This window comes from Branchiostoma lanceolatum, chromosome 10, assembly GCF_035083965.1.
Source record: "Branchiostoma lanceolatum isolate klBraLanc5 chromosome 10, klBraLanc5.hap2, whole genome shotgun sequence".
Lineage (NCBI taxonomy): Eukaryota > Metazoa > Chordata > Leptocardii > Amphioxiformes > Branchiostomatidae > Branchiostoma > Branchiostoma lanceolatum.
This window is the reverse complement of record NC_089731.1, coordinates 8,300,658-8,327,162: the sequence shown is the minus strand read 5'-3', so window position 1 is coordinate 8,327,162 and position 26,505 is coordinate 8,300,658. Positions and strand designations below refer to the sequence as shown.

The following is a 26,505-nucleotide window of genomic DNA, read 5'->3' as shown; positions in this document are numbered from 1 at the left end:
CATCAAAACAAGATGGCCGCTCCGTGATCAAAATTCTCACTTTTCAGCAATATTCCGCTTAAAAGTGACCAAACCGCACGTTTCGTACCTTTCTGTCGGGGATTTTGCATGAGGGTAAGAAGTTAAGATTATCCAGGTACCTCAAAACAGATTTTAGACGCTGTCTCTGTGTGGAAACCTTTCAAACTCTGCATGTTATTGAATTTTGATGGGAGGGGCGTCTCTGATTTTCAGATTCTCTCCATAATCATATTTATGTCATGAAGTGCCTTGTGACTTTTTCAGAGCCAGTTGCAGGAGACATCATGGGAGCTCAGCTGACAAGCATCGCGCCGTCACAGATACTCAGCGTGGACAACTACCTGACAGATGTCATAGATTATGAATATGATTGCAGGTATGATTTGTAAATAAGATAACCTCATTAACATCAATCCGCCGGTTACATTAATCCGCCTCTTTGCAAAACAGTAGGATTGAGGGATCTCTAGTGCAGCACCCCTGTATAACCGCCCTTAGGCATAACACACCAGCTTCGCAGGCAGCTCGTTATATTACTGGTAAATAAGGAGAAGCTAGACCGATAGAAAAGCGGATCCGCAGAAAAGAACTTTGCAATAGAACTGAGTCAGCTTACAGGTGTGACTTGTAGGTGTGAGGTTGTCATTTTCATATGGGACTGTTATGCCATAGCCGATGCTGTAGGCTGATGTTGATCATGATTCTACCATAGTCAATATCGAACGACGGAGGCCATATATGATCATGATCATGAAAGTGCAGTGAAAGGTCACAGTGAAAATCATTGTAAATATTTCATGATTCACAGTAGTTACAGACAAACTTTAAAGGTTCAACTCCCAGAAACAGCATTCAGGGAATGTCTGAATATGTTGATTAATGCTGAATACAGTATTTACTATAAACAGGTATGTTATCTTAATATTACACTTACAAATGTACACAGAAAAAAGAAAGTTTGCAGACTGTGACATAGATTGGTTGAATTAGAACTTTTTTCATATGAATACTACATCAATGCCTCTGATTTCTTACAGCCTTGGAAGCACCCGTTTCTTTAAGGTGGCCCGAGCCAAGTACAAGGAAGGCCTGGCTGTGGTGAAGGTGTTTCCTATATACGACCCAACTCTGCCACTTAAACAGTACAAGGAAGAACTAGAAGGTGACATGACCATAAGTTATACTGAAACAGTACCAAAATCTTAATTCATTAGTTCATCATATTCATTAAGCATGCAAATGTAAGTAAATATATCTTACATGCAACTACAAATAGGTACAGATATAGAACTGACATTGTATCTGTAAATAGTAACGTTAGATTTTAAATGGCAATTGTATGAATGTGCAGGAAAAGTACAAAATATACTGTTAAGTTACATGTATGTTGATCTACAAGTGTAGGTTTATAATTAATTTCTGTGATGATGAATTTCAGACATCAAATCAAAGCTGGAGCCAGCATCCAACTGTCTCCCTTTCCAGAGAGTTACTGTAAGTATATTGCTTGAAGACTGTAAGTATATTGCTTGAAGACTGACAAACTTTTATGCACTCAATTATTCTCTGCCCAGTTTTTCTCTTGCAAATTTGATGCTACGAGTTAAATACGAATAAACATATACTAAGCTATGATATAGAAGATATTATATGCTAGTTTTAATTTACATTTGAATTGTCAAATAACCAGAGCTGGAAATATGTGTGGATTTTAGGGCTGTCTTCAGCTTTTAATTTTCTTTCCGTCCCACTCATTGTTTGGGAGCCAATGTGTTTCATGTCATAAAGTTCAGATTTTGGGACAGACAAGGTAAAAGAATAAAGCAAATTTCTGTCCTGGGACGGAGGGATGGGTCCTGGAGACAGCCCTGGTGCAATTTCATTTTTGTGCACATGTTGTGACAGTACTGTTGTTGTGTGAATGTTGTTCAGTTGTCGGAGAAGGCGGCCCTCCTGTTCAGACAGTATGTGCGAGGGAACCTGTACGACAGGATCAGCACCAGGCCCTTCCTCAACAGTGTGGAGAAGAGATGGATCGCCTTCCAGCTCCTCTGTGCTCTTAACCAGGCCCACAAACTCAAGGTAAGGCCTAGGAAAAAGATGATTTGTTTCCGGTTGCCCGACCAACCCTAGCAAAACCTGCCAACCCTAGTCTCTTTTTGGTCGACAGGAAGGTACATAAATTGTATCATTTTCCGTCTGTACATCTGAGTGATGAAAATTCAGAACAGAATCCAAGAAGTCTTGCATATTCTCCTACAGACTTCCTGTATTTCACACTCTGCTCATGATTATTGTCCTCATACCTTCCAGTCGAATTCTTGCAATTGGTTTCGGTACAGATATACATAGGCCAGACAGCCCCAAGGCTGCAGTACCATCACAGACTACTAGTTGGTGCTTCAGTACTGCTGAGTTGCTAATGCTGCAGCTGAAGGCACTTATAATCATCTTAATGCTACAAAAATGTCACTCTGACAATTTGACTTCAACACCAATGCTATATATATATATAATGTAGAAATATACAACACTGTGCACTGTACACTGTAACCTTACCAACATGATTATACACAAGTATATAATAATACAAAGCGGGTATATGACCTTTTTGTGCATTGATTGATTGATTGGTTGGTTGGTTGGTTGGTTGGTTGGTTGATTTGTTGTTGTTGCAGGTTTGCCATGGTGATATTAAGACAGAGAATGTGATGGTGACTGGGTGGAATTGGGTCCTTCTCACAGACTTCGCCAGCTTCAAGCCCACATATCTCCCTGAGGTATAACATTCTTCACATTTCACATACCAAGCTTCATAGAAGACAATGCATTATTACCTTCGCGACGAATGGTTTCGTCGAGAAGGTTATGCGACGGTGCTTGTCTGTGTGTCTGTTAGTGAACAGAATAAGTCGAGAACGCCTGGATGGTTTGTTGTCGTAGTTGGTGTGTCGGTGTGTATGTGGCAAATCTCAAGATGATTAGATTTTGGGCGAAGTGTTTTGCATAATTAACGAGAAAAGTGTAAAAATGTGTTCAATTGTATGCTTTACTATGCGTTCTGGTTGCGACGTGTGGGCTGTATAATGTTTCAGGGGATATTGATGGGGTCACAGATGGGGGGCAAAGTTGGTCATGAGGGGTCATGAAACGTCAGTTACATGTACTGCAGCTGCCAGGGACAAATTGGCTATCAGCCAGCTGTAGGGCAGATACAAGAGATAGGCTTGCCCTGGTAGGCAGTAATGCTTTAAAGCACTAAAACAAGGGCTCAGAAAAGGATTCACCTTAATTGCAAGCCCCAAAAATTCTTATGCACCAGAAAGCCACATCTGTCTACTTTAGAATCATGCAAAGAAAATAGACAGTTGACCAGCTCGTTCTCTCGTAACAGCTGACAGACGAAAACAATCGTCAACTTTGACCTACTCCCAGCCTGGAAGAGTCCACTCCGAGCATGTGAAACCAAACCACAAAGATATCTCCTTACACCAATTAAAAGACTGAAACATACAAATTTTGACCAAAGTTGGATATACACGGCCTTATATGAGTAAGAACAGTCATTAATGCAGTGCCACAGCATGGGAATACCGAGCATGTCTGTGTGTCTGTTAGTGAACACGATAAGTCGAGAATTCTTGGAAGGATTGTCTTGGTATTTGGTATGTTGGTAGGTCTCGATGAAACCTGAAAATGATTAGATTTTGGGCCCCCTATCGGCTTGTTACGGTACTGCAGCGGAACTTCATGTTATGATATCTCGTGTTGTGGACATGCTATGGAACTGATTTTTGAGTGGTAGATAGCTCGTTGGGCAGAGAGTAAGTGGTATAGGTTTGGGCCCCCTAGCAACTTTTTTGGAACTGCAGGGGTAGGTTTTGCTTCAGACATTGAAAGGGAATAACTCAAGAAGGGCTTGATGGAAGGTCATGATTTTTTGCATGTACATAGCTTGAGCGATGATGTACATGATTGGATACTTATTATGCAAATCAGTAACTAATTTGCATAATTAATGAGGAAAGTTTATACATTCATCAATTTCCATGATAGGACTCGCAAACATGTGACATATGTAACTGAGGAAGAGAGAAATATTAATAGATATCAGCTATGCAAATGAGAAGCTCATTTACATAATCAATGAGAAAATAATATAACTCGAGATGGGCTTGATGGATGGTCATGATTTTTGGTATGTAGATAGCTTATGTGATGCTTTGTATGATTGGATGATAATTATGCAAATCAGATTATAATTAATGAGGCAATTTTAAAAACCTGCTGTGTTCCATGATATGACTATTCAAATATGTGACATTTGTAACTGAGGAAGAGAGGAATGTCAATAGATAGAAATTATGCAAATGTAGGCCTAATTTGCATAATTCATGAGAAACTACTATCATTCCATACTAGTAAATAACGGCAATTTCATACTTGTTGCATTTAGAAGTTGTGTGAATGTGAACACCATTGAATCAAATTATGCTAATAAGGAGCTTTTTTGCATTATTGATGAAAAATGTTAGCATAACCTTCTTTGTTAAGCTCATAATCATAACAAGGAGGTTTGGACAACTTATGTTATTTGGGTGAGGAGGATCAACTGGTATGATTTTTGATTGATGCAAAACACTCCTAATACGTCAGTCATAAAGGTCAAAATCATTTCGCGAAGGTATGAGGTCGTAGAACTCTTGTTTTCTATACAAAACAAATGCATGTGAATTTATTCCTTTGTCGCTGAAGGTAAAAGTTACTAAGATTTCAAGTGCCTTTCTCTCTCAGATGATGGATATTTCATGTTGGTGTACATGTACTAAGTATGTCTTATGTGACTGTGCATCTCTCTCTCTATCTATCTCTCTCTCCCTATATATATATATATATCAATTAATATATGTTATATCAAATTCTGTTTTATATTCAGCATCATTTGATTTGATGTCATTACTTAGAAATTCTGTTTTGATTCATGACTTGTAACCGCTTTATTCCATTTCTTCAGGACCATCCTGCGGACTTTTCTTATTTCTTTGACACGTCCCGCCGCCGGGTTTGCTACATCGCGCCGGAGCGATTCGTGGATGTGAGGCAGGAGGAAGAGATGAAGAAGGGGAACAAAATGCAGACCCTCCTGGAGACGTCCTTGGCAGAGGAGGGGTTAATCAACGTGCGACTGGGGGACCTCACGGCTGACATGGATATATTCTCTGTAGGGTGAGTTGTAGATCAACATACATGTAACTTAATGGTATACTTTGTTCACTGCTTAGTAAACTTTCATGCAGTGTTTGACAGAATATTCATAGTAAAACTCTTAAGGAAAACTCTGAAGAACGTTGCTGTTGATTTGAATTAGCAATGGTAAACATGTGGACTTACATGTATGTCATGTGTTGTAATAAGCCAGCTATTAGTAACAGTTTCCTAGTGTTCATGTGCAGTCACAGTTTAAGGTCCCTCCTTATGAACAATTCTTTATCCAGACAAGAGATACAAATGTATTAATACACGTTCTGTTGAAACACTCAGTCACATTAGCTTTATTTATTCATAAGCCACTGCAAAGCACTTCCTGTCTTACATCTTTTTAAAGTGCATTGTAATGTTCTGCACTGCAAATCAAGTTCAAAGTTTGGCAAGGAGGCAAGCTGATCATGAATAAACAAAATGCAAAAAGTACAACACATTGTATCAATATCAATACTGAATACCCATCTACAGATCAGGATACAGTAGGTTCAAACTTCAATGAAAACCTCAGTGTTGTTTGAAACATTGACAGTTTGTTTGACTTCCCAATGACATTTCTGAGAGAGACTTTAAAAAAGCTTCTGTCTACCTACATGTAGAAATCTTGAATAACATAAGCATATAGATACATTTATATACACTTAACACATTTAACATTCTCCATGCTAAGGTTATTGGTAATCTTTTGGCACCAAATTTGCATTGATCACAGCCGGGAATAGGTTAATGAAAAGCATCATGATTAATATTGATAGAAACCTTTTTGTGATTATATGATACTTCTCATTTTGAGACACCAGGTTGAAAAGTGCCTTAAGTTAGATCAGTATGATTAATAGTAATTAGCCTGTTCACACTTTAAACATGCGCAGCAAGATGCATTAGGTATAATATGTCAAATGTGAAGGTCGATTAGTTGTAAACAGTTCTTGTCTAGACCATGCTAAATGCATGTCCAGAATTGTTTTGTTTATGTCAAAGCATCTTGCTGCGTATGCACAATTTAATCCATGAACAGCCTTATTATAAAACTATACAAGTAGCTCTAAGTCTCTTCAAGCTTTTCTGTACAGCCACATATACTGGCATTACATATGATAACATCAACACCAAAAGTAAGTTTTTCTTAGTCTTTAAACATGCACACAGAGCAGCATTCTGCATAATACATGTGCAATATGGAAGAGTGTAAGCCAGAGTTGGATGGGGAGCCATTCAGTTCAGTTGTAGCAAGGCACATCCAAAACATTGTTTCTCAACTCTACATAATTTACAGACAATACCAAGTTAGGCACAATTACGTTTGTCATACAATTTTTTTGTGATGGATTTTCAGCAAGCTCTTAAGGCTTATATGATGACAGAAACAGCTGTCGGCAAGGATATATATCTTATGGCAACATTTTATGTCACAAACAAAACACAATATCCACAACTTTTGCGAAAATACCTTCAACTAGGTGCTGCTTACTACATGTAGTACCCATGCTAGTACCGGTACAATACCACAAAAATTAGTTTAGACTGGTACAGCCTGGTCATAAGTATCGTATCTGAATAGAATTTACAGACAATACAATGTACACTCAAGTTCGTATATGTACGTGTATATCATGATTTTTAGGACAAGCTGTCCCAATCACTTAAACACTGGAGAAAGATGAAGACATGATATTGTATGGGTGTTGAAATCAGCAGCATCTTTGATTTGAGATTGTCTTGAAAGCATCCTTTGGGTTCTCTTCATAAGATACCTGAAGTCTAAATAAACATTCTGTTAACTGTCTATATTCAGTGTTTTCAACAAATACAACCAGGCCATTACAAAACATGAAAGGAGTTTCACTCATGTAGCTCTAGGTACACGTCCTCAGGTTCCTCGGGCATGGACCCCAGGGACGATTTTGACGACCCACCGTACGCGTACACGTAGCGGCCGGACGGGTGGTGGTCCACGGGTTGGATGTACGCATGATCGTACTTGTCATAGTCGAACGTCTGGTATGGTTCTTCAGACTATGCCAGAAGAAAACAATCATTTTGTTATTCTGTTTATGTGCCAATAAATCATTAAAAGGACATTTATTGTGTATACTTATCACTGGAATAATCCGCACAAAAATCTCAAAATATTTTAAACACTCTAAGGGTATGAAATTTGTACAAATTAGACATTCAAGTGTGATGTTCCAGGTATAATGTTTAAAAAAATGTATCCAATTTCAAATGTATTTTTGAGGCTTTGGATTCTTGTTTGCAATGCTTTGCATGAGTGTTATTATGTAGTCATCTATAGTCTACTTTTCCTGTTTATGTATGTTTCACAGTATTTTGAATATTATATTAAATCGTAGCACTGGGAATAGAACCTGATATAAACTAGGATGAGATTACATACCTCTAGATCATCATTTCTTCTACCCCCTCTCCTTGGATCCCTTGGCAGGGATTTTTTCCGCTTCGGTACTTTTCTAGGAGCCACGGGCGGAACCTCATAGACTTGCCTCCCCTTCTCAACCTTCGGGGTCCGTTTGTCCCACCAGCACACTTTGAGGGAGTAGGAAACAATGGAGAGGATGGTGAGGAACCCAATAGTGGTACAGATCATGATCAGACCCTTTACTTTGTCGGGGCTTAGGACAGGAGATGATCCTTGTCCTGTCACATTTCCAGCTGTAGTCATGATTGAACTGCTGAACATTGTATCGGTTATCCAGGTCTGGTTCCCTTGTGCAGGAGCTGTCGTCAAGTTGCTGGGATTTATAGAAGCGGTGATGTTTTCGATGTTGGTGGAAATTGTTTGGCTGCACGTCTCGCATGCGGTAGACGGTGACGCTTTCACTGTCGTGTTTATTGTGTCGTTCGTCATAACCATCGGCGCAGACATTGTTCCTGGCATTTCTGCTGTTGTGTTTGTTGCAGGTATGCTCCCTTTCTCTTCTGTACTTGCCATGGTTGATGATGAAAGCGTGCTGAATTTCTGAGATGAAACACCAGTGGTAGTGACTGTTGGTGTACTCATTGTTTGAGTAGGCACTGCCATCATGGAACTCGTTTCTTTCGTAGTTGTCATCGGCAAAGTACTTTTCACAGAGTTTACAGTCAAAGTACCATGGCTTGTTATCAAAGTACCTCCAGTGGTACTGGTAGCAGTACCTTCATTCTGCTGGGAAGAAACAGTCGCAGTACCCTGGGGGGAAGTACCTACAGCAGAGCTGACTGTGGTACCACCAGTGGTAGGTACTGTTGACGTATCAGGAGTCACTGTTAGGAGCTGTCTTCCTATCTTGTACGTTGGTTCTCCAAATGTTGTGGAGAGAAGAAAGAATCCAAGATACAGCAGAAGAAATGCTGATCTTCTTGACATCCAGTCAAAGGCCGTCATGTTGCTGTAGATTATATTAGCTGAGAAATAAAATAAAAGGTCAGTGATGGTACATTTTGGTTTGATTTTTATCCTCAGATTTCAATCATCTGTGATAATTATGATAGTTCTAGACTGAGCAGAGGCACATGATAAGTTTATTCATTTTGGCATTGCTAGATCCAGCATTTTATATGTGAGGCACTGACACTGTAGCACTGTACAAAATATAGAAGTTGCTTTAATTATTACAGCATAGCATAGTTGCAAAGTGATATATAAATGGAATCTACATTGTTTCCAGGATCTATAACCTTGCTGTTTATCCCATTAACAAAGAGGCTAACTCAGCAGGTTGCAGGTTAAATACAACAGATATTTTACCTGACACGACTCAGTGAATCCTTGACCAAACTCCTTGATGCAGATTACAATGTACATAGAGCACTCAGAACCACTGTACATGTACACTTTTAAGCCATACATGTTGCTCCTTTCTTAGTGATATCTAGAGTTGAAAAGTTGTTGTTTTTTGGATTCTGACCTCCAAATCCATGTAAGCGGGGGCTGTAACAAGAAACCTGGGCACCACCATGGACCTGTGCTCATGTTACCGTTCACTCTTAATCTAGCAGAACTTTCTCCAGAAAGATTCCAGAATAGCTTAAAACTGTAAGAAAAAGTATAGACTGATGACACAAAGGTGGTAGTTTATGAACAGTTTGTAAACCCTGGGATGATTTTCTTGTTCTTTGCTTACATTTAGAGAAAACTCACAGAAGAACTAGTCCTTACCTGTGACATGTACACTTCCTGCAACACAAGAAACTCAGGTGTTTTCAGGTATAACTTCCTGTCAGGGGTGAGCTGGCCATAAATTTGACGTAACTGCATCTGAAGACATTCTTCAGGTTTGCAAGTGGTCTGTTGTTCTTGAGTAATTAAGACATCAGTGGTTCAGTTGTGTTCTGCTGTCTGTGTCTTCAAGATGTGAGATGAGACATACCAACTTACATCTTTGGCCACTCAACTGCCTTAGAGAGATTTGTCCAAATTTGCCATCGAATTTCACAACAAACAATTTTCTTTCTCACAGGTGCACTATTTAAACTTATCAATGATATCATATCACTAAATGAAATAACATGAATGCTACAGATAAGATGATTTTACTTCACTCACCCCCGTAAGAAAAATGAAGTAGTCTGTCACGTCTTGCTGACAGTGTGTACTTTTAAGCGTAGGGTGTGTCTGGTCATGCCTTATATGGCACCTAACTGTGTACCAAACGTATTGTCACTTTGCTTGTTGTTCTACAGATCCGTAATATAACACCTCTGGCCATTTTACAGACTGTGTTTACTCATAACAATCCTATTTAAAGCCAAATTGCACAGTGCTAAGTTAGAGACCACCTTATATCTTCAGTGACACAGCGAAAAGTTTTTCTGCCATGGACTTTTAATTCTCTTACAAAATATACATTGTTGATACTTGCTTTCTCATAAAAGATTTGTACTAAGATGCACTGATACTGGTACTTAATATGTATCTAAAATATATCATCAATTTAACATAGATAGATTGTTTAAAGTCAATGTAAATTTAACTTGTCTATTTTAAGGAAATTTAGTGATTGCCGTATTCAATTTGGTACTTTAACCATAAGATGAAGTTGACTATGAATGGAAGTAAGACATTGTGTTTGCTCTTAGTAGATTTTTCTTGAAAACTGACTCTACATTGTTGTTGTGTATTAAGTTTAAAGTAGACCTAACATGTGTACCTGTGCTGTACTGTACGACCTTTGACATTTCCTGGGAAAGAAGCATGTTTGTAAGGTGGCACTGTTGTGCATGAATTCTTCTCTACTGATCATGCAGAAAGTGGTTTAGGGAGGCTCTGAAAGGAGATCTGCCTTAGCTGGTTGGGTTCCCTAACAGTGATGAACTCTACTTTACAAATGTGTTGTTGAATCCCCTTATGGATCCTTCCCAAATAGATGCACATGGTTAAATGGGTTTGAATTCTCCATGGTTGAAGTGTGAAGTAAAAAGGGTATAACTTACACACAAATATAGTGAATGCCAGGGAAATTCTTGGTCAACGACCAAAACAGATAACACAGTCTGTTGCCTGGGGTTTTGTTTTTGCATCAGGGTCTCTATGTAGCTGACTTATGCTGGGGTCACATTCCCAAACTGTTGCCCCGACGGACAGTTCGTGGTAAAGAAAAGTATGATTATCATATAAAAGACAACAATACAAACAAAGTGTAGAAAAGAATAAGTCATGAGCATAATATGTGCATATTTCTTGATAATGATTTATATATCCGGGCTTTTTTTTGTTGTTTCCTTTATTATACACAGCCCGGCCAGGCCTCAGTTTGGAAAGGTGCCCCTAGCATTATCTGAACAAAACAATATGTACACTAACAGTTAACATCGTGTGTCAACTGGATAGAAATAGAATGAACTTTTGCATGTGTCATGAATGTTGTAAGCTCACCAGTCCTACTGTTTCCTCAAAAAGACTTGCAGACAGGAAGTTATTCAGGTGGTTCCAAGAAGTTGTTTATGGGTTATAAGCCTTTGTTTGCTCAGGATCAGCACTATGCACAATGGAAATGCAGTCAAATGCACCCGGCCAACCACCTGACACAGCCAACGTTACATATTATGTATGAATTATATGTATATGGCCTCCGTCGGTCAATATTGACCATAGTGAAACCCAAATCCACATCAGCCCTACAGCATCGGCTATGGCTAAACATTATCTAGGACCTATACAATAATTATTGCCACATATAAGTCACAATCATTCTGTAAGCTGACTCTGACTCTGTTGCAAATAAAAAGTTGTTATTGCAATTTTGAATTATGTACACAATACACTGTTGACCTACATTCCCAGTACTGATATTCTTGTTGGTGGGACTTTAAGGGTTGCGAAGCAGTGTGGGTGAGGGGGTGAAGTCTGCCATCTCTGATTGTGTTGTTTGTTGTTCTGTTCCTCAGTTGTGTGATAGCAGAGCTGTTCACGGAAGGAAGCCCACTGTTTGACCTATCTCAACTTCTGGCCTACAAGAAGGAAGAGTTCTACCCCAAACACACCCTCAAGAAGATAGAGGATGAACATATTAGGGTACACTCTCTTTCCAAATAACGTTATGAATCATTATGAATCTTGCTTTTTAGACAGAATAGTCCAGTTTTGAATGTACCTGGACATACTAGATATGCTTGGACTGTGATTCTATTTTACATGAAATTTTTGGTTCAGTTATAGATTGAGGGGAAAAGAGAACCTGTATGAACTGTAATAGATTGATTCCATAGCCCCACCCACCTGCATTATGAAGATACAACTATTTAACAATGCTGTTATGAATATGCATATTTTGGGCTTAAAAATGCTTTTTTTTTTCTTCTCATTTCAGGAACTTGTAGAGCACATGATACAACGGGACCCAGCCAAGAGACTGTCAGCTGAGGAGTATCTAAAACAGTGGCAAGGTTCGTCTAAAACCTGATAACAATTCTCTGTAGCGAATAGATGAAAAAAAAATTGTTTTAATAATGATATTCAATGGAAATGCAGTAGTAACATTTGAAAGAAAGGAAGTTCCGCTGCAATACCATACAAACTTGCTAGAGGGCCCATCATAGAACATTTTGAACAATGCGTAATACTATGGTCTTATGAATTCCACAGGAAAAGCCTTCCCCAACTATTTCTACTCGTTTCTGAAGCTGTACATGGGGAGGTTCGCTGGCACACCTATCATGGCACCTGACGACAAGGTGGCCAGGTATGGTACAACACCTGTTACTTCACAGTTATGTGTCTTACATGTAGGTGCCCTGTGTGGAGCTTTTATGTTGTGAACAACTGTCTTGTATAATGTCTACTTGTAAGAAGTGAATCTGTCCAATTGCCCAGGAGCTTAGTTTAGTTCCAAATAATTACAGAGAGATCAGAATTTAGTAGATGTATGAGGAGTACACACTATATATTTTTTCTTCACATATTACATCATTGCACTGTATGGGCCTGTTTTTGTACCCAATCAAGATATTGGTTTAGCTATTGTGAACTTGAAGGAATATTTGTACAACTGTACTATACAAAACATTAGCTAAAGGAAAAGCCAGACCCTTACATGTATGTAGTTTTACATGAAATTTTATGCAAAACACACCCAACTCCAGTGTTATATTCTTTCTACCATTTTTCATAAATCCTTTCCTTTGGTGATTTCAAGTCTGCTTTCTACCCAAAGCTTGCACAATATTTATTTGTCCTTTTCTCTTGTGTCTCTTTCCCCTCTGTTATTTCTCTTGCCTCCTCCTCACATAGCTCAACTGAAATGCCCTCTGTATTCACTGATGATAAAATATCCAGGTTAGATTCCTTTGTGGTTTCTTTTACCCAAAACCTGCATAACACTTCCAACTCTTTCTTTTTCACTAAATATCTCTTCCTGCTCAGCACTTGTACTTGTAACATTTTCTGCGTGTATGTCCTTGTATTCTCTAAGTCTGCTTTTTGTATTACTCGTTGTTTTGTTAAACATGCAGTTTTGTAAGCCTTCTAGCTTTGATATCTTTTGCATTTGACTTCTTTATACACCAGCATTTTTCGTTGTCCCCAAACCCGTATCATTTTCATTTTGGAAGTTTGCACTGATATTGATAATTTTGTTTATATATACTTATATTTCATAGATGCCTTTAAGATCCATTGTATTTTGCTTGGGCATTTAAGCATCAGTTTTATACTTTAAATGCCTCTTTTAAAGGTTGAAGAATGACCTTGACAAAATCCTGATGAACTTGGTGCAAGAAGAGGATGATGGGACGGATGGGTCAGAGGTCAGAAGTGACACAGCAGGACTGGTGGTCATCATTTCCCTCATCACTTCAACAGTAAGGAGTTTAAAGGTCAGTGAACTACCAATAATGCCTTTTCTTGTAAAAGAAGTTATCATATTTCCCAAAGGACTGGAAATATTTCTTATGAGTGAATATTTATGAATTAAAATGCCTGGAAAAAAGTAAGAAACGGCCAGGAAGAGTTAATTTGTATCTAAATTCTTACGGTAAGAACTCCTTTCGGTTTTTCTTCAGTATTTCTAAAAGTTTGTATGGGGGATTATAGGGGAAATTTTGTTCATCCCAACAAGCAAATTTCCGTCCTGGAGACATCCCTGCATATGCATGTATGTCTGTTAAGATATGACTTGTAGAGCTAGACTGTAATACATAATCATACTATATGATGAGAAATGGCTGTGATATTCCTTTCTTTCCACCTGTTTGTCCAGTTCTGTGTGTCCAAGCTGATGGCCCTAGAGCTGCTGTTGTCCATGGCAGAACATGTTCCTTCTGACATCATCCTGGATAGGCTCATTCCATATATGGTGAGAATATGTAAATATATTGTTGGCTCATTCCAAATATGGCAAGGACTCTTTTTGTCCTGTATCTACAAACATTGTTTATGTTGATGAAGGTTAGACATTCAGGTACTAATAAGATACACCAAAAATAGTTAATCAAGCAACTAGATAAAATTTTGAAAATTGTTAAAGTCATGCAATGTATTTACAATAATCATTATCAATCCATTTTAAATGTTCTCCCCATATAGCTCTTCATGGTGAACGACCCATTCCCTCATGTCAGAGCTGCAGCGCTGAAAACTCTCACTAGGTGTCTCTCATTTGTCAAGACTGTACCAAGAAGGTATGACAAAGGGCTGTACTGATGCAGAAATACTGTTACTGAATTATATATACCGTAGTTACTTAACTGTTTTGTCCCCCTCCTCCTCCTATCCCTTGACCTCATTGTGGGTCATTTAAAGTTTCAATAAGATTATATATAAAGTTTAACAAATCTCAATTTCTGAAATCAGTGATGATGATATTTATTGACGGTACATTTGTACACAATCTAAAATGCACTTTGTTGTTTGTTTTGGTTTCATATGCATTTTTATGAATCACTTATATCAATGACAATGTGTTTGTCTACATTTTTGTATACAGTGATGCGAACATCTTTCCTGAGTACATTCTGCCCAACTTGGTAAGTACAACCTCTAACCTTTTGATTAAAAAACAGGGCTACTAATCACTAAATCACAGCCTTATACTTTAAACTGTAACTGAGTTGTATTTCTGTCAATAGTGTAAAGTTCATCTGTGTTGGTGTCTAACATTTTGTAATCTTTAATGATAGTCCCTTTTGATATTGTTTATTATTTATTGACCATATTATATATTTGTCTCGTACAGTCCCACCTAACGCAGGATGAGGTTGTAGCTGTTCGAGTGGCGTATGCAGAAAACATTGCCGTGCTTGCCGAGACGGCTCTCAGGTCAGTTATGATTAGCCTGTCTCCTCATGCCTTTGTAATTGTTCTCTAACATGCTTTTTTCTAGAAAGATATGAGGGTGATGCGTGGGAGTGAAGAAGCTGATAAATTCTATAGCTGCATTCATTGATATTATATGATGTTGATATGTAATTTTTTCTTAAATTATTTTCTCATCTTATTAGGTTCTTAGAACTTGTGCAGTTGAACCAGGGCTCTGACCAAGACAAGGACAATGATGTTGTACAAGATCCAAGTGTGCAGTTCCAGGTATGTCTCAGCAATATAGTCTGTTAAAAAATTATCTGTTTGTATTTCTAACCCAAAGGAGCTTATAATTATGTTTTTTCTGTTTATGAAAAGAAAATAGAAAATAGCTAATAATCCAAGATAATTTCTGTTCTTCCTATACCCAGGGCAGTTATGATACAGAACTACAAGCCCTGCATGAGATGATCCAACAGAAAGTTGTCACTCTACTCAGTGATTCTGTGAGTAACTGGAGTTGTGTGCTCTTCAACCTTCAAATAAGATTCACATTAGCCTTCAGCATGTTACACAACATAATTTTATGATGTAAAAAAGAGTTTCTAAAAAGATATCTATCGAATACAACTTACAATTATAGTTCATACACATAAGATTTAGTGAAAATGACACCTTGTATGTACTAGGTGGATGTAGTATATTAGAGGTCTGACTCTAATTATTTTACCAACTACAGTAGCTTAATAAATGTCATGTATAGCTTCTGTTTCACGTGTAAATCTGTTTGATATATCTATGACAAATTTTGAATTACTATCACAGTTAGATGTATGTTTTAATGTAAACTTGGTTATGAATGTTACAGTAGTAAAATTTACATTTTTTTTGTATTTACAGGAAAATACAGTGAAGCAAACTCTTTTGGAAAATGGTATTACCAGACTTTGTGTGTTCTTTGGGAGACAGAAAGGTAAAAACATTCGATATACAAAATACATTGTATTGTCATTGTGACTTGATCTAAAATTTTCACTTTTACTTCAGAATCAATGGGTCTGTAATTTTTCATTTCATCCTCTTTTCAGCCAATGATGTTTTGCTGTCTCATATGATCACATTTCTGAATGACAAGGTAGGTACATGTTAGAAACAAACCTTAAGTGCATTGTATTTCACTTCTAATTTCTTGTGGAATGTTTTTTTTTTGCCTTCATTATTTGATATTAATAGGACTGACTGAAGAATAAATTGTGTGGAAATTCAAAGTTACATTTTATACATCTTCGATAAAATGTTATCTACAATTTGCCTTTTTTACATATGAAATATATAACTGGTAGAATTAACTATTCACTCAGTAGCAATTATGATTGAGGGAAAATTTCCCTAATATGTAAATTGCAGAATGATTGGCACCTGAGAGGAGCGTTCTTTGACTGTATTGTGGGTGTGGCTACTTATGTGGGGTGGCAGAGCTCCAACATTCTCAAGCCTCTACTGCAACAGGTAGGTAATTAGGGAAAACAACATACTTGTTTTTTGAAAGTAGTAACAGTGCTTTATTTGTATCATGTATCAACTGAAAAAACAAATGGCTTTGGAAAAGCAGTCAGAATAATTCAATCATGTTTTGTTGTTTTATAACCCTTAGCACATTGAAGCAGCCATTTGGCACCCAGTTCCCTATTGGTTACATAGTTAGGCAGCAGGGAGAAGGTTAATCAAGATAGAATGTAGTCTGAGCAATGTGTATGTATAATGTAGTTCAAACAAAGTATGAATTGTCCAAATGAGGTATGAAAAAATGCTCATACTTTCAGTTTTTTTGGAAAAGTCTTGTACTCATATAAGCACTATGAGTAATTGAAGTCATATTCTTTGTGTTTTCCGATCTAAATCTATCTTTGTGATATCAACCGATAAAGTATCCTATAGCCATCTAACATACAAGTATTCTTTACCTTATACATAGGGCCTAAGTGACACAGAAGAGTTTGTGATCTGTAAGTCCCTGAATGCGCTGACCTGTCTGTGCGAGCTGGGTCTGCTACAGAAACCCATGGTCTATGACTTTGCCTCTGATGTTGTTCCATTCCTCTGTCATCCGGTAAGTACTCAACAAAGTGTGGTTTTCTAATGATTTATGTGCAGGACGACATTTGAATGTTATCTAATTCTAAAGATAATTTTTTTGGCATAATCTCATATTGATTATGAATGACATGTACATGATGCACTTTTTTGCTGAATAGTATCAAATATCTAGACTTGTCTTACATGTTTAAGATGTTAATCATTTTTGATATGTTGACCTGTCCATGGTGCTGAATGATTCTTGTATGCACAGATATAGTTTACTTTTCATGGTGCTGGGGAACTTTCAGTTTGCGGAACACAGTTTCTATTCCCATATTGCTGAATTTTATTCACAACCTTTGAATGGTATTTAAAGATCAATCTTTTTTCATATTGATTATGAGTGGCATTTACATGATGCACCTTTTTTTCACAGAATATTTTCAAATATCTATATACTTGGTCTTACATGTTTTACATCGCTTTTAATATGTTGACCTGTCCTTGGTGCTGAATGATTATTGTGTGCACAGGCATAGTTTACTTTCCATGGTGCTGAAGAGCTTTCACTTTGCCAGACACAGTTTTTACACCCATATTATTAAATGAATGACTTGTCAAATATGAATGTATCAGACTTCATGAAAAAGAAAGCGATGCATGTTACACAATACAATGTAGCCACAATCTAACTGAAATTTGTACTTCATCTTTTGTTACTGGTTTAATTATTCTAGTTTTCAACTTATGTTTACATGTATATCAAGAAAGTAGCATATGAATGCATGGAAGGAAAACAGTAGACAGGAAGGTGCCAATGTTTTGGTCATGCTTAAGAAAACAAGATTTTACCTTGACCTTTGACATGTTTGTTAGAATGCGTGGATCCGCCACGGTGCGGTGGGGTTCATCTCGGCCATGGCACGGACTCTGAACGTGGCGGACGTCCACTGCAACCTCATCCCTAAACTTGAACCCTACATCAGGATGCCGATTGTACAGGTAGACAAGGAGGTAAGTCTTACTTTACCTTTACCTGCTCCCATCCTCATGCCTCGGGGTTGGGGACTATCGTGGCATCCAGTATCAGCCTCCTCCATTCCCTCCAGTCTCTGGCTCTATAGGGCACACTCTGCCAGAGGGAGACCTATCCACTCACGGATGTCAAGTGTTAGAAAACAGGAAATTCTAAATAAGACATAACAAGTCCACATTGTTTCGAATTTTTTGGTGAAACATCTATTTTTGGAAAAGTATAATTTAACACCACATTTAAAAAATGTAGGGTTGTATGTTATAAGTACATGGATCACTGGTTTTCTATTCCAAGTACAATTCATTGCTTTTACCTTTTTGAATTCATGTAAACACATTGTTCTTCATGAAATTTATCAGTCATTTTCATCTTTTTACTTAGTAAACATTGTATCAATATGGCAAGTAGATTTCATGCCTCAGGTAGCAGAAATTGTTTACAGTATTGAATCTGGTTTATCCCTCTTCCTTCTAAGGTAGCTTGTTGGTACCAAATTTATATTCGATACAATATTAGGCAGCAAGGAAAATATAACTTGTACTACAATGTGTAATGATATTGAAATGAAACCAAAAGTAATCAAACCACACTGATAACTGATAATGATATATATCCCTGTTCACAGGTTGTCTTACTGAGTGTTTTGAAGGACCCTGTCCCACGACCAGTGTATGACTACAGTCTCCGGTCCCAGCTGATAGAACCGCTGTTCGACATACTACAAGACAGACAACTGCTGAGAAACCTCAGCACCAGGAAGGGGGAGAGACCTGTTTATACTCCCCCAGAGGACGCAAACTTGGTACAGGTACGTGTCCCTGTGTCTTTGTACTTGCACTGTTTAAACAAATCTAAAGCAACAAGAGATGGCAGATTTCACCCCCTTGGGAAGAACATACAGAAAAGGTACTGCTCCCTTTGGCAGAATGGAGAGAAATTGTGGTGCAGAAATCGCACACACAGACAAGTCAAAAACAATACTTGACTCCCTTAGGGATGTAGTAACTAGCAGCAGAAGTGTAATGTATAGAATTGTTGCAGAAGTGTGAAATTCACTGAATTATTATAATAGTACAACTGTGAATAATAGTATGACTGAAAAGAAGACATTTGAAATCATTGTAAACTATCAGTAAAATGTATAATGGCACTTCATGTATAACCTCTCTTACATTGATGTTTCTAATATTTTGTTATTCTGGGTGTCTTCTTGTGACATACATTTAACTATGTAGAGTATGACATTCTTATGACAACTCTTTCATTTTTTCAGCTCCTGAGAAAGCTGAACTCACAAGGGATGACAGAAATACATGAAGACAAACTCTTGGTTAGTTACTGTTGTGCAGAATCCAAAGCATACATGTACCATACAGTAAACTTTCCCATTTTTTATCATGTTTAACGTTTAGTCCTACAGTTTAAGTCTCATTCAGTTTGGATGATTATGTTACTTTCTGAAATCTGATTATCTTTTGATAGTAATTTGAATGTGCTACAGAAAGGTTAAGAAATGATTTTTCAGTTGATAATTTTTTTTTTTTCCGTATTCATACTGCATTACGGCACATGTTATCAACAGATGATAGATACTGTATTCAGTCGGTATAGTCTGAGGTATTGTTTGCTAGGTATGTAAGGTGTCAGGATATCAATGAAATTAAGAATCACTCACTCGCTCACTCACTCACTCACTCACTCACTCACTCACTCACTCACTCACTCACTCATTCACTCACTCACACACTCACTCACTCACTCACTCACTACTTCATTTCTTCTACAGTCTATGAAAGACTTCATGTTAAAGCTTCACAAGTCCAGAGCCAACTCTTCAGAGAACGTGACCACCAACGATGATGATGAAATGAACCAGGCGGGGAAGCTGAACCTTGGAACTCTGGGTAGAACCGTGACCCGCCGCCACGCCGATCTCGTCAAGGTCACGGAAACAAGATCGGACAGCACGAACAATAGGCAGGCAAGGTGGGGAAAAATTTATTAATGTTAAACTTTGTAAAATGTTGATATAACTCTAATAGAGTTTATCAGTCAGTAGCATGGTATTAGATAATATATACAGAACTCTATGTACACAACTGTTTTTAAAAGCATTTTGTGATGTGTTGATTTTTATATTATATCAAATGTTCAAATCAAACTCCAACAATTCAAACATTTTTTCAGGGGTTCCAGTAAAAAGAGACCTGGGCCTGAACTGTCTCCTATGGTAAGAAATGCAAAACATTCTTTGTGTAGAATACATCCTCATTTGTAATTAATACTGTCATTTCATAGTACAAAAGACAAACATCTACTACTATGCAACACTGCATGATTTCACTGCCAATTCTCTTGCCATGATTTTGTGTCTTATTTTCTCATCAGAATGAGGAGTGGCAGAGCATGTTTGGTTCATCGTCCAGTGAGCCCAAGTCTCTCCCAGCGCAGACAGTTAAACCTGCGTTCCAGCCGGACCCGCTGAGTCAGAGTTTGAACCAGCCAATAGCAGCTTCCCAAGGAGCGACACCACCAACACACCAGGTCAGGCGGATTTGTTGTTCTTTAATGCAAGTTTGTCATCCAAAATACTGTATCAGTAATCCACACGATGGGTAACTATATCAATTTAACTACATGTGTATCTAATCATCCACTGAGGAATTTCTTTGTGTAGGAAATGTTTAACTTATATACATTGAAATTGTAGTTGTTTCCTTTTGAATTTTTCAAGATTCTAAGCAATACATTTAAGTTGGAAATGAACTTGAAATTGTCTTTCATCTAGCAAAGTTATAGAGTAGACATTTCATTCATACTTACATTGTAAGTTGCAAGAGTTTGTAGTTTTAAGTTTGCTGATGACAATGTCAAAGGGATAACAAGAAGATGAACGATCCACAAGAAAAGCTGGGAAACATATTTTAGAAATTTGAATAGCTTTCACAACAGGTAGATGATATGTCATAAGAATTAAAGAAGGTGCTGTAGTTTTACGTCGCAAAGACGGATTGGAAACATTATCCTCCTATAAGTTTTCACCTTTCTACAGGCTGAAGAGCATGTAACTAAACATAGTCTACTTTGTTTTTTCAGACTAAGACAATCTCAGTGAATGCCCCCATAAGTATGAGCCAGCTGCAAGCTAGTACGGATGCCGGAGGCTCTCCAAAAAAACAGCCACCAGTGGCAGAGAGAGTTCCTGAAACTAGAAGTTCCAATGTGCAGGGTACGTTATTCTAACTATCACATTCTTGTTTCATCAGGATCTGGAAAACTTTTAGTGAAAAAGTAACAAAAAGTTTGCTGCAAAGGCAGAATTTACATGTATGTACATTTGTAATAATAATCGTTATGCTGTTTTTGAGCATGTCAGAATTTGATCACTTAATGTAAATTCATTTGACTTTGCGTCTCTTAAATTTAGCGCCACCTTGAAAATCTGTATCTTTGAATTTGCAAGTTGAAATAATAGTTGTATCACGTTAGAAGAGAGAACTTATGTTAGCAGGTGCGATGAATTTTCAATGAGAGTTAAACTTTGCTGTGCAAACTTAACACAGCACAAATTTCAAAATCTACACCACATTATTTATGCCAAAGTTAGTACCTACAAAAGAATCAGGAAAATTCATGCATGGTTTTTTGTGGTATTCTTTTCTATAAAAAACAACTTACCACATTTTAATGTTGTTGCTGATGAACATGTCAACTTCAGCCCTGTAATTTAGTTTGAGAGTTGCAATTTTTTAAACTAAGCCCTGCCATTTCTTGCCCCCCCCCCAACTATAGTTCGCCATGCCACCTGTAAGATGGAGCTCAGAAGGCTGGTGCAGCACAAGAGGGAACAGTTTGCAGCAGACATGGCCACCAAGACTCTGATGGAGACCTCTGTGTGGGAGACCAAGTCCCCACCCCTGGGGTGGAGACCCAAGGGGCAGCTGGTCGCACATCTGCACGAACACAAGGCCGCTGTCAACAGGTATGTTTCTTTAGTTATCTTGTTTTATTCTATTTTACTATCCTTGGTGTCAGGGCTGTCTCCTGGACCTGTCCCTCTGTACAGGGACAGAAATTTGCTTATTGGGAGGAAAAAGCCTCGTCTGTCCAAAAATCTGAACCTCCTGACGTGAAAATACATTTTTGAAAATGATGAGATTTAACAGGGTTATTTTCCCAGTGACCCTGTCTAAAAGTCTATTGCCTGTTGACTGTAGACAGATTGTACAGTTATCATTATATAGTATAACAGGTTCTACAGTTATCATAACGACAATACAGTCAAAGACGAAAGAGTTCAACAATTATTCCGAAACTTTTAACCATAATTACCTAATCATTGATTATCTGTAATGATTGTCACATGATGCTTATTTTGAGTGCTTTTCCATCTGTTTGTGCAGAATCTCAGTCAGTCATGATCACCAGTTCTTCAGCACGTGTTCCAACGACGGCACGGTCAAAATCTGGGACTGCCAGCGGATGGAGGGGAAGGGCGTGACCAACCGCTCCCGCGTCACGTACACCAGACAGGGCGGACAGATCAAGTGTCTCACCTTCTGTCAATCATCCCACTCCGTGGCTTCAGCTTCTGACAACGGGTCCATACAAGTCATCAGGTAAACCAAGGTGTTGCGGTGTTGTAACGACAGGGTGTTTGGCATGCCGGCGCCCTTTTGACATTGTGCCCTTAGGAATGGCATTTAATATGAATTTTCTCACTTCATTCTCAGGTGAAAATGAGTGCCTAGTTTCTGCTAGGCGTCCCACGGAAAAAATACGTAGATTTATGGAATTGTTAAACTTTTTTTGTTCCAGAGTTGAACCAGGGACTCCCAGAATTTCCATCTTACATTCAAGAGAACTGGACCTACAGGAAGAGGGGTGTGTGGTGGACATGAACCACTTTGACACTGGTGAATACATGTAGTTTTTCTAGTTATTCTTTAAAGTGTGACAGGACCGGTTACAGTCACTATCACGAAGTTCAAAATAGATTTGTAAGATGTTGTAGGTAAAATCATAAGTCTAGTCCAACCAGATATAAATTGCAAAAAAAGTAATGATTGTAAGATGCATCAGTCAGAAGGTTAAGATCACAACCGTGAAGTTTAAAATCAAAACAAGAAAAACATGCCACTTTGTTTCCATGCCAGGATCCCAGTCCATCCTAGTGTACGCGACCGTCCACGGGAACCTGGTGGGTTGGGATCTCCGAGCGCCCGGCGAGGCCTGGAAACTCAAGAACGACCCCAAGTTTGGTACGTCCAGAGACCGAGCAACGCATAAACTTGAACAAAATTTTTCTTGTACTCTTGCCCACTTCATTTACTGTATTTAGTGCCTAACCCTCTCTGTACTTGTGCTCGGCCACAGTTTGTAGCTGTCATAGGGTTCATATAGATTCATGTGAGAGTGAAGACTTTGGGCTGTATTGGGCTAAAAACAATGCTACAAACACGCTGACTGTTTTATAAAGTCTGTCAGTCAGTACTTAGTCTCAAAGCTTGTCTCACAAGTTTTTCACTGTACAGGTCTGATTACGTCGTTTGCAGTGGACCACAAACAGTGCTGGCTGGGTGTCGGCACCAGCAGTGGTACCCATGTGTGCTGGGACCTCAGGTTCCAACTACCCATCTCAACTGTCAATCATCCCACAGGTAAGTCAATCATACACCTGATTGTCTGACGGTGGACTTTCTTCCATTTCCTGCTGTACTGTATGTACTATCGTGTACAGCATTATCAACCCAAAATTAGGGTGTTTAAAAAGTTCTCATTGTCAGTAAGGACCGGATCATATTTGTTGTACGATCATTGTGATGTCTTGGTCATCATCAACAGCGACAACAACGATCATCATATGGGGAGCTTATAAAACAGGAGCTTATGAGATGCACAGTGCAGTGAAACAAATTGAAGAAAGATTGCGAGATGCAAAACCAGTAGATGTTGAGGTTGACGTAGTTGATGATGGTGATGATGATGATGGTGGTAGTGGTAATGATGGTGTTGATGATGATGATTATGTTAATGATGATGATGTTGATAATGATGGTTATGTTAATGATGATGATGTTGATAATGATGGTGGTGGTGGTGGTTATCATGGTGGTGGTGATGACGATGATTATATTAATGATGTTGATGATGATGATTCTCCATGCCAGGTGCCCGTGTGAGGAAGCTGTGCATGCACCCGACCCAGCAGTCCTGGGTGATCTCTGCTGTGCAGGGTAACAACGAGGTGTCCATGTGGGACATGGAGACTGGAGCCAGACAGATGACCCTGTGGGCCAGCAGTGCTCCACCTCTCTCTACATCACAGGTGGGACCGTGTTCATGGCCACTAAGTAGAAGCTGTACTAAAGATAATGTGAAAATAGGAAAATTCATGGTGTCGTAATCTCATCCGTGAATATTCCAGGTCATAATTATACCAACTCACCCCACACAGTAGCCCAATACCGTAATTCTTGTTTCTTTCACTGTAACCTTATGTTCACTTCTTTCATGGTCACCTCTGTACAGTGAACTTATCATCACCGTGAAAAAGCCTGTTGTAATTATTTATGATTCCTTCACGCATCCGTTCTGTAAATCACTTGCAGCCACCATGAAGTAAAAGTTCAGTGAAAATGTCCATTACACCGTGAAATTTTGCTACCATGAAAATAAAGTGAATTTCAGTTTGTAAAGTGTCCAAAAAGTCCAATTCCAGGCACATGTAAATATTTCGTATAAACTTGTATGCTTTGAACACACATATTTTCTTGATAACAATTTTTTGTCCATATTTTTCAGGCCTCCAACCATTCAGTGTTCAGCATGTACTGTAGCCCTGGAGACGGGAACCCCTTCCTGCTGACTGCCGGCTCGGATCAAAGGATACGAATGTGGGACTTGGTTTACCCTGACAAGTCCTATGTTGTGGCAGGAGCCGCCAACGATCCAGTCATGTCAACTTCTTATGTGTGAGTTTATCTGGTTCTTTAGCACACATCTGCACAGTCTATTCCTATAAGGCATTAAGTACAGCTCAAAGAAAAGACCTGTAATTTGCAGAAAAATTTGATGTTTGCAGTTGGCATGATCTAAGAATACAGGCTTGGTAGTATGAATCAGATTTGGCAGAGCGCAGAAATAGAATACATGTCAGGTCCTAGATAATATATCAGAAGAGTGGCTGCAATATTCCCATCCTGGCATTTTAGAGCTTAGAATGTGCTTAGCAAGTAAGCTGTACTCTTCCAGTTTGTCCAGTTATTTGGTGTTAGGAAGAAAATGGAGCGTTTGCAGTGGTATTGAGTTTAATAGCAGTTGAAGCAATGAGGTAGGTGGGCAGAAGACAGAACAAGCATTTTTGCGGTAGTTTCACTTTAGATTGTGAAGAGGACACCGCAAAAACTGAGCATTTAACCACCATGAAAGTTTCAACATTTACAGTATTAGTTTCCTGTATTTAATTGTTTTACGTGTCTTTTTAATGACAGAGCTCGAATGATTGACGGTACGGAGGTGGTTCAGGAGGCCAGTAGTAAGCCGAGGGGAGGGACCAATGAGGACGTCCCCCGGAGAGGTCCGGACACCCCTCCGGCCGGTCACCAGGACACGGTGACGGACATCGCTGTGTGCCAGGTGGCGCAGTCCCTCATCCTGTCCTGCTCCAGGGATGGGGTCATCAAGGTCTGGAAGTAGTGCTGTAAATTCAGTTACTTTGAGAGGGGTTTATTTCGCAGTAGGAGGGAAGAGGAGGTTCTTGCGGTGATTTAAATATGCAATTGAAACAGTACTATATATTTATAGTACAGTAGTGATACATTGGAAACAAATATGCATCATGTTACCCAGAAATTAAAACTATCGAGAAATCTTCAAGATTTGCTGTACTTTCCTGCTGGCTGCACCTAGGCAATCATGTTGCATTAATGTCATATGAGGCACCAGATGCCAGACTAAGGACCCTTCCACCAGGATATTGTAAGACCATTGTTTTGTTGATTCCTACATTTAAGTAAGGAGAGGGGTTGATCTCCTCAGTATATAATGTCAATGTGTATTCATGATTTAGATTTCTGTGTATTCATGATTTAGAATTCTTGTGAAGTCCAGTCCTATATCTGAAGCCATTCTGCATGTGAACATAAAAAAGTATAAGCTGCCTTGTTCTGGACACAAAGATGGTAGTACATGTTGTTTGAGCACTGATCATGAATACCTTTAAGACATTGTTCAAATGCTGTTTGGCAGAGTTGAATGTACATGATATGTAAAATTTCATACAGTTGTTATATTAAGGTAATGTATGGAATACATATTACTAATGAAATATCTAATAAACCTATACATCATACCTATTTGTGTTTTTTTA

The 26,505-nt window shown here is 38.5% G+C and overlaps 2 protein-coding genes across 3 annotated transcripts; one reads left to right on the top strand and one right to left on the bottom strand.

Annotated features, from left to right (window-relative positions):
- LOC136443738 (phosphoinositide 3-kinase regulatory subunit 4-like) lies at positions 1-26,487 on the top strand. Of its 2 annotated transcripts, none has more exons than XM_066441093.1 (36): positions 1-114; positions 286-397; positions 1,059-1,183; positions 1,460-1,515; positions 1,954-2,103; positions 2,700-2,801; positions 5,036-5,247; positions 11,671-11,797; positions 12,093-12,168; positions 12,368-12,464; positions 13,455-13,596; positions 13,980-14,075; positions 14,306-14,400; positions 14,706-14,745; positions 14,955-15,037; positions 15,220-15,304; positions 15,451-15,525; positions 15,920-15,992; positions 16,108-16,154; positions 16,427-16,528; positions 16,995-17,129; positions 17,975-18,112; positions 18,760-18,942; positions 19,408-19,464; positions 19,921-20,120; positions 20,322-20,364; positions 20,523-20,678; positions 21,231-21,363; positions 21,927-22,116; positions 22,538-22,753; positions 22,953-23,050; positions 23,291-23,395; positions 23,669-23,794; positions 24,305-24,462; positions 24,939-25,108; positions 25,628-26,487. In XM_066441093.1, the coding sequence occupies exons 2-36, from the start codon at positions 306-308 to the stop codon at positions 25,830-25,832; spliced, it is 4,188 nt and encodes a 1,395-aa protein (XP_066297190.1). In that variant the 5' UTR covers positions 1-114; positions 286-305; the 3' UTR covers positions 25,833-26,487. The 2 variants fall into 2 exon arrangements, with proteins under 2 accessions (XP_066297190.1, XP_066297191.1); XM_066441094.1 differs by having other exon boundaries at positions 23-136.
- LOC136443741 (uncharacterized) lies at positions 5,563-9,735 on the bottom strand. Its single transcript, XM_066441098.1, has 3 exons — positions 9,443-9,735; positions 7,682-8,688; positions 5,563-7,299 (listed from the first exon to the last, which is right to left on the bottom strand). The coding sequence occupies exons 2-3, from the start codon at positions 8,666-8,668 to the stop codon at positions 7,126-7,128; spliced, it is 1,161 nt and encodes a 386-aa protein (XP_066297195.1). The 5' UTR covers positions 8,669-8,688; positions 9,443-9,735; the 3' UTR covers positions 5,563-7,125.
- Positions 26,488-26,505: the final 18 nt, after the last annotated feature.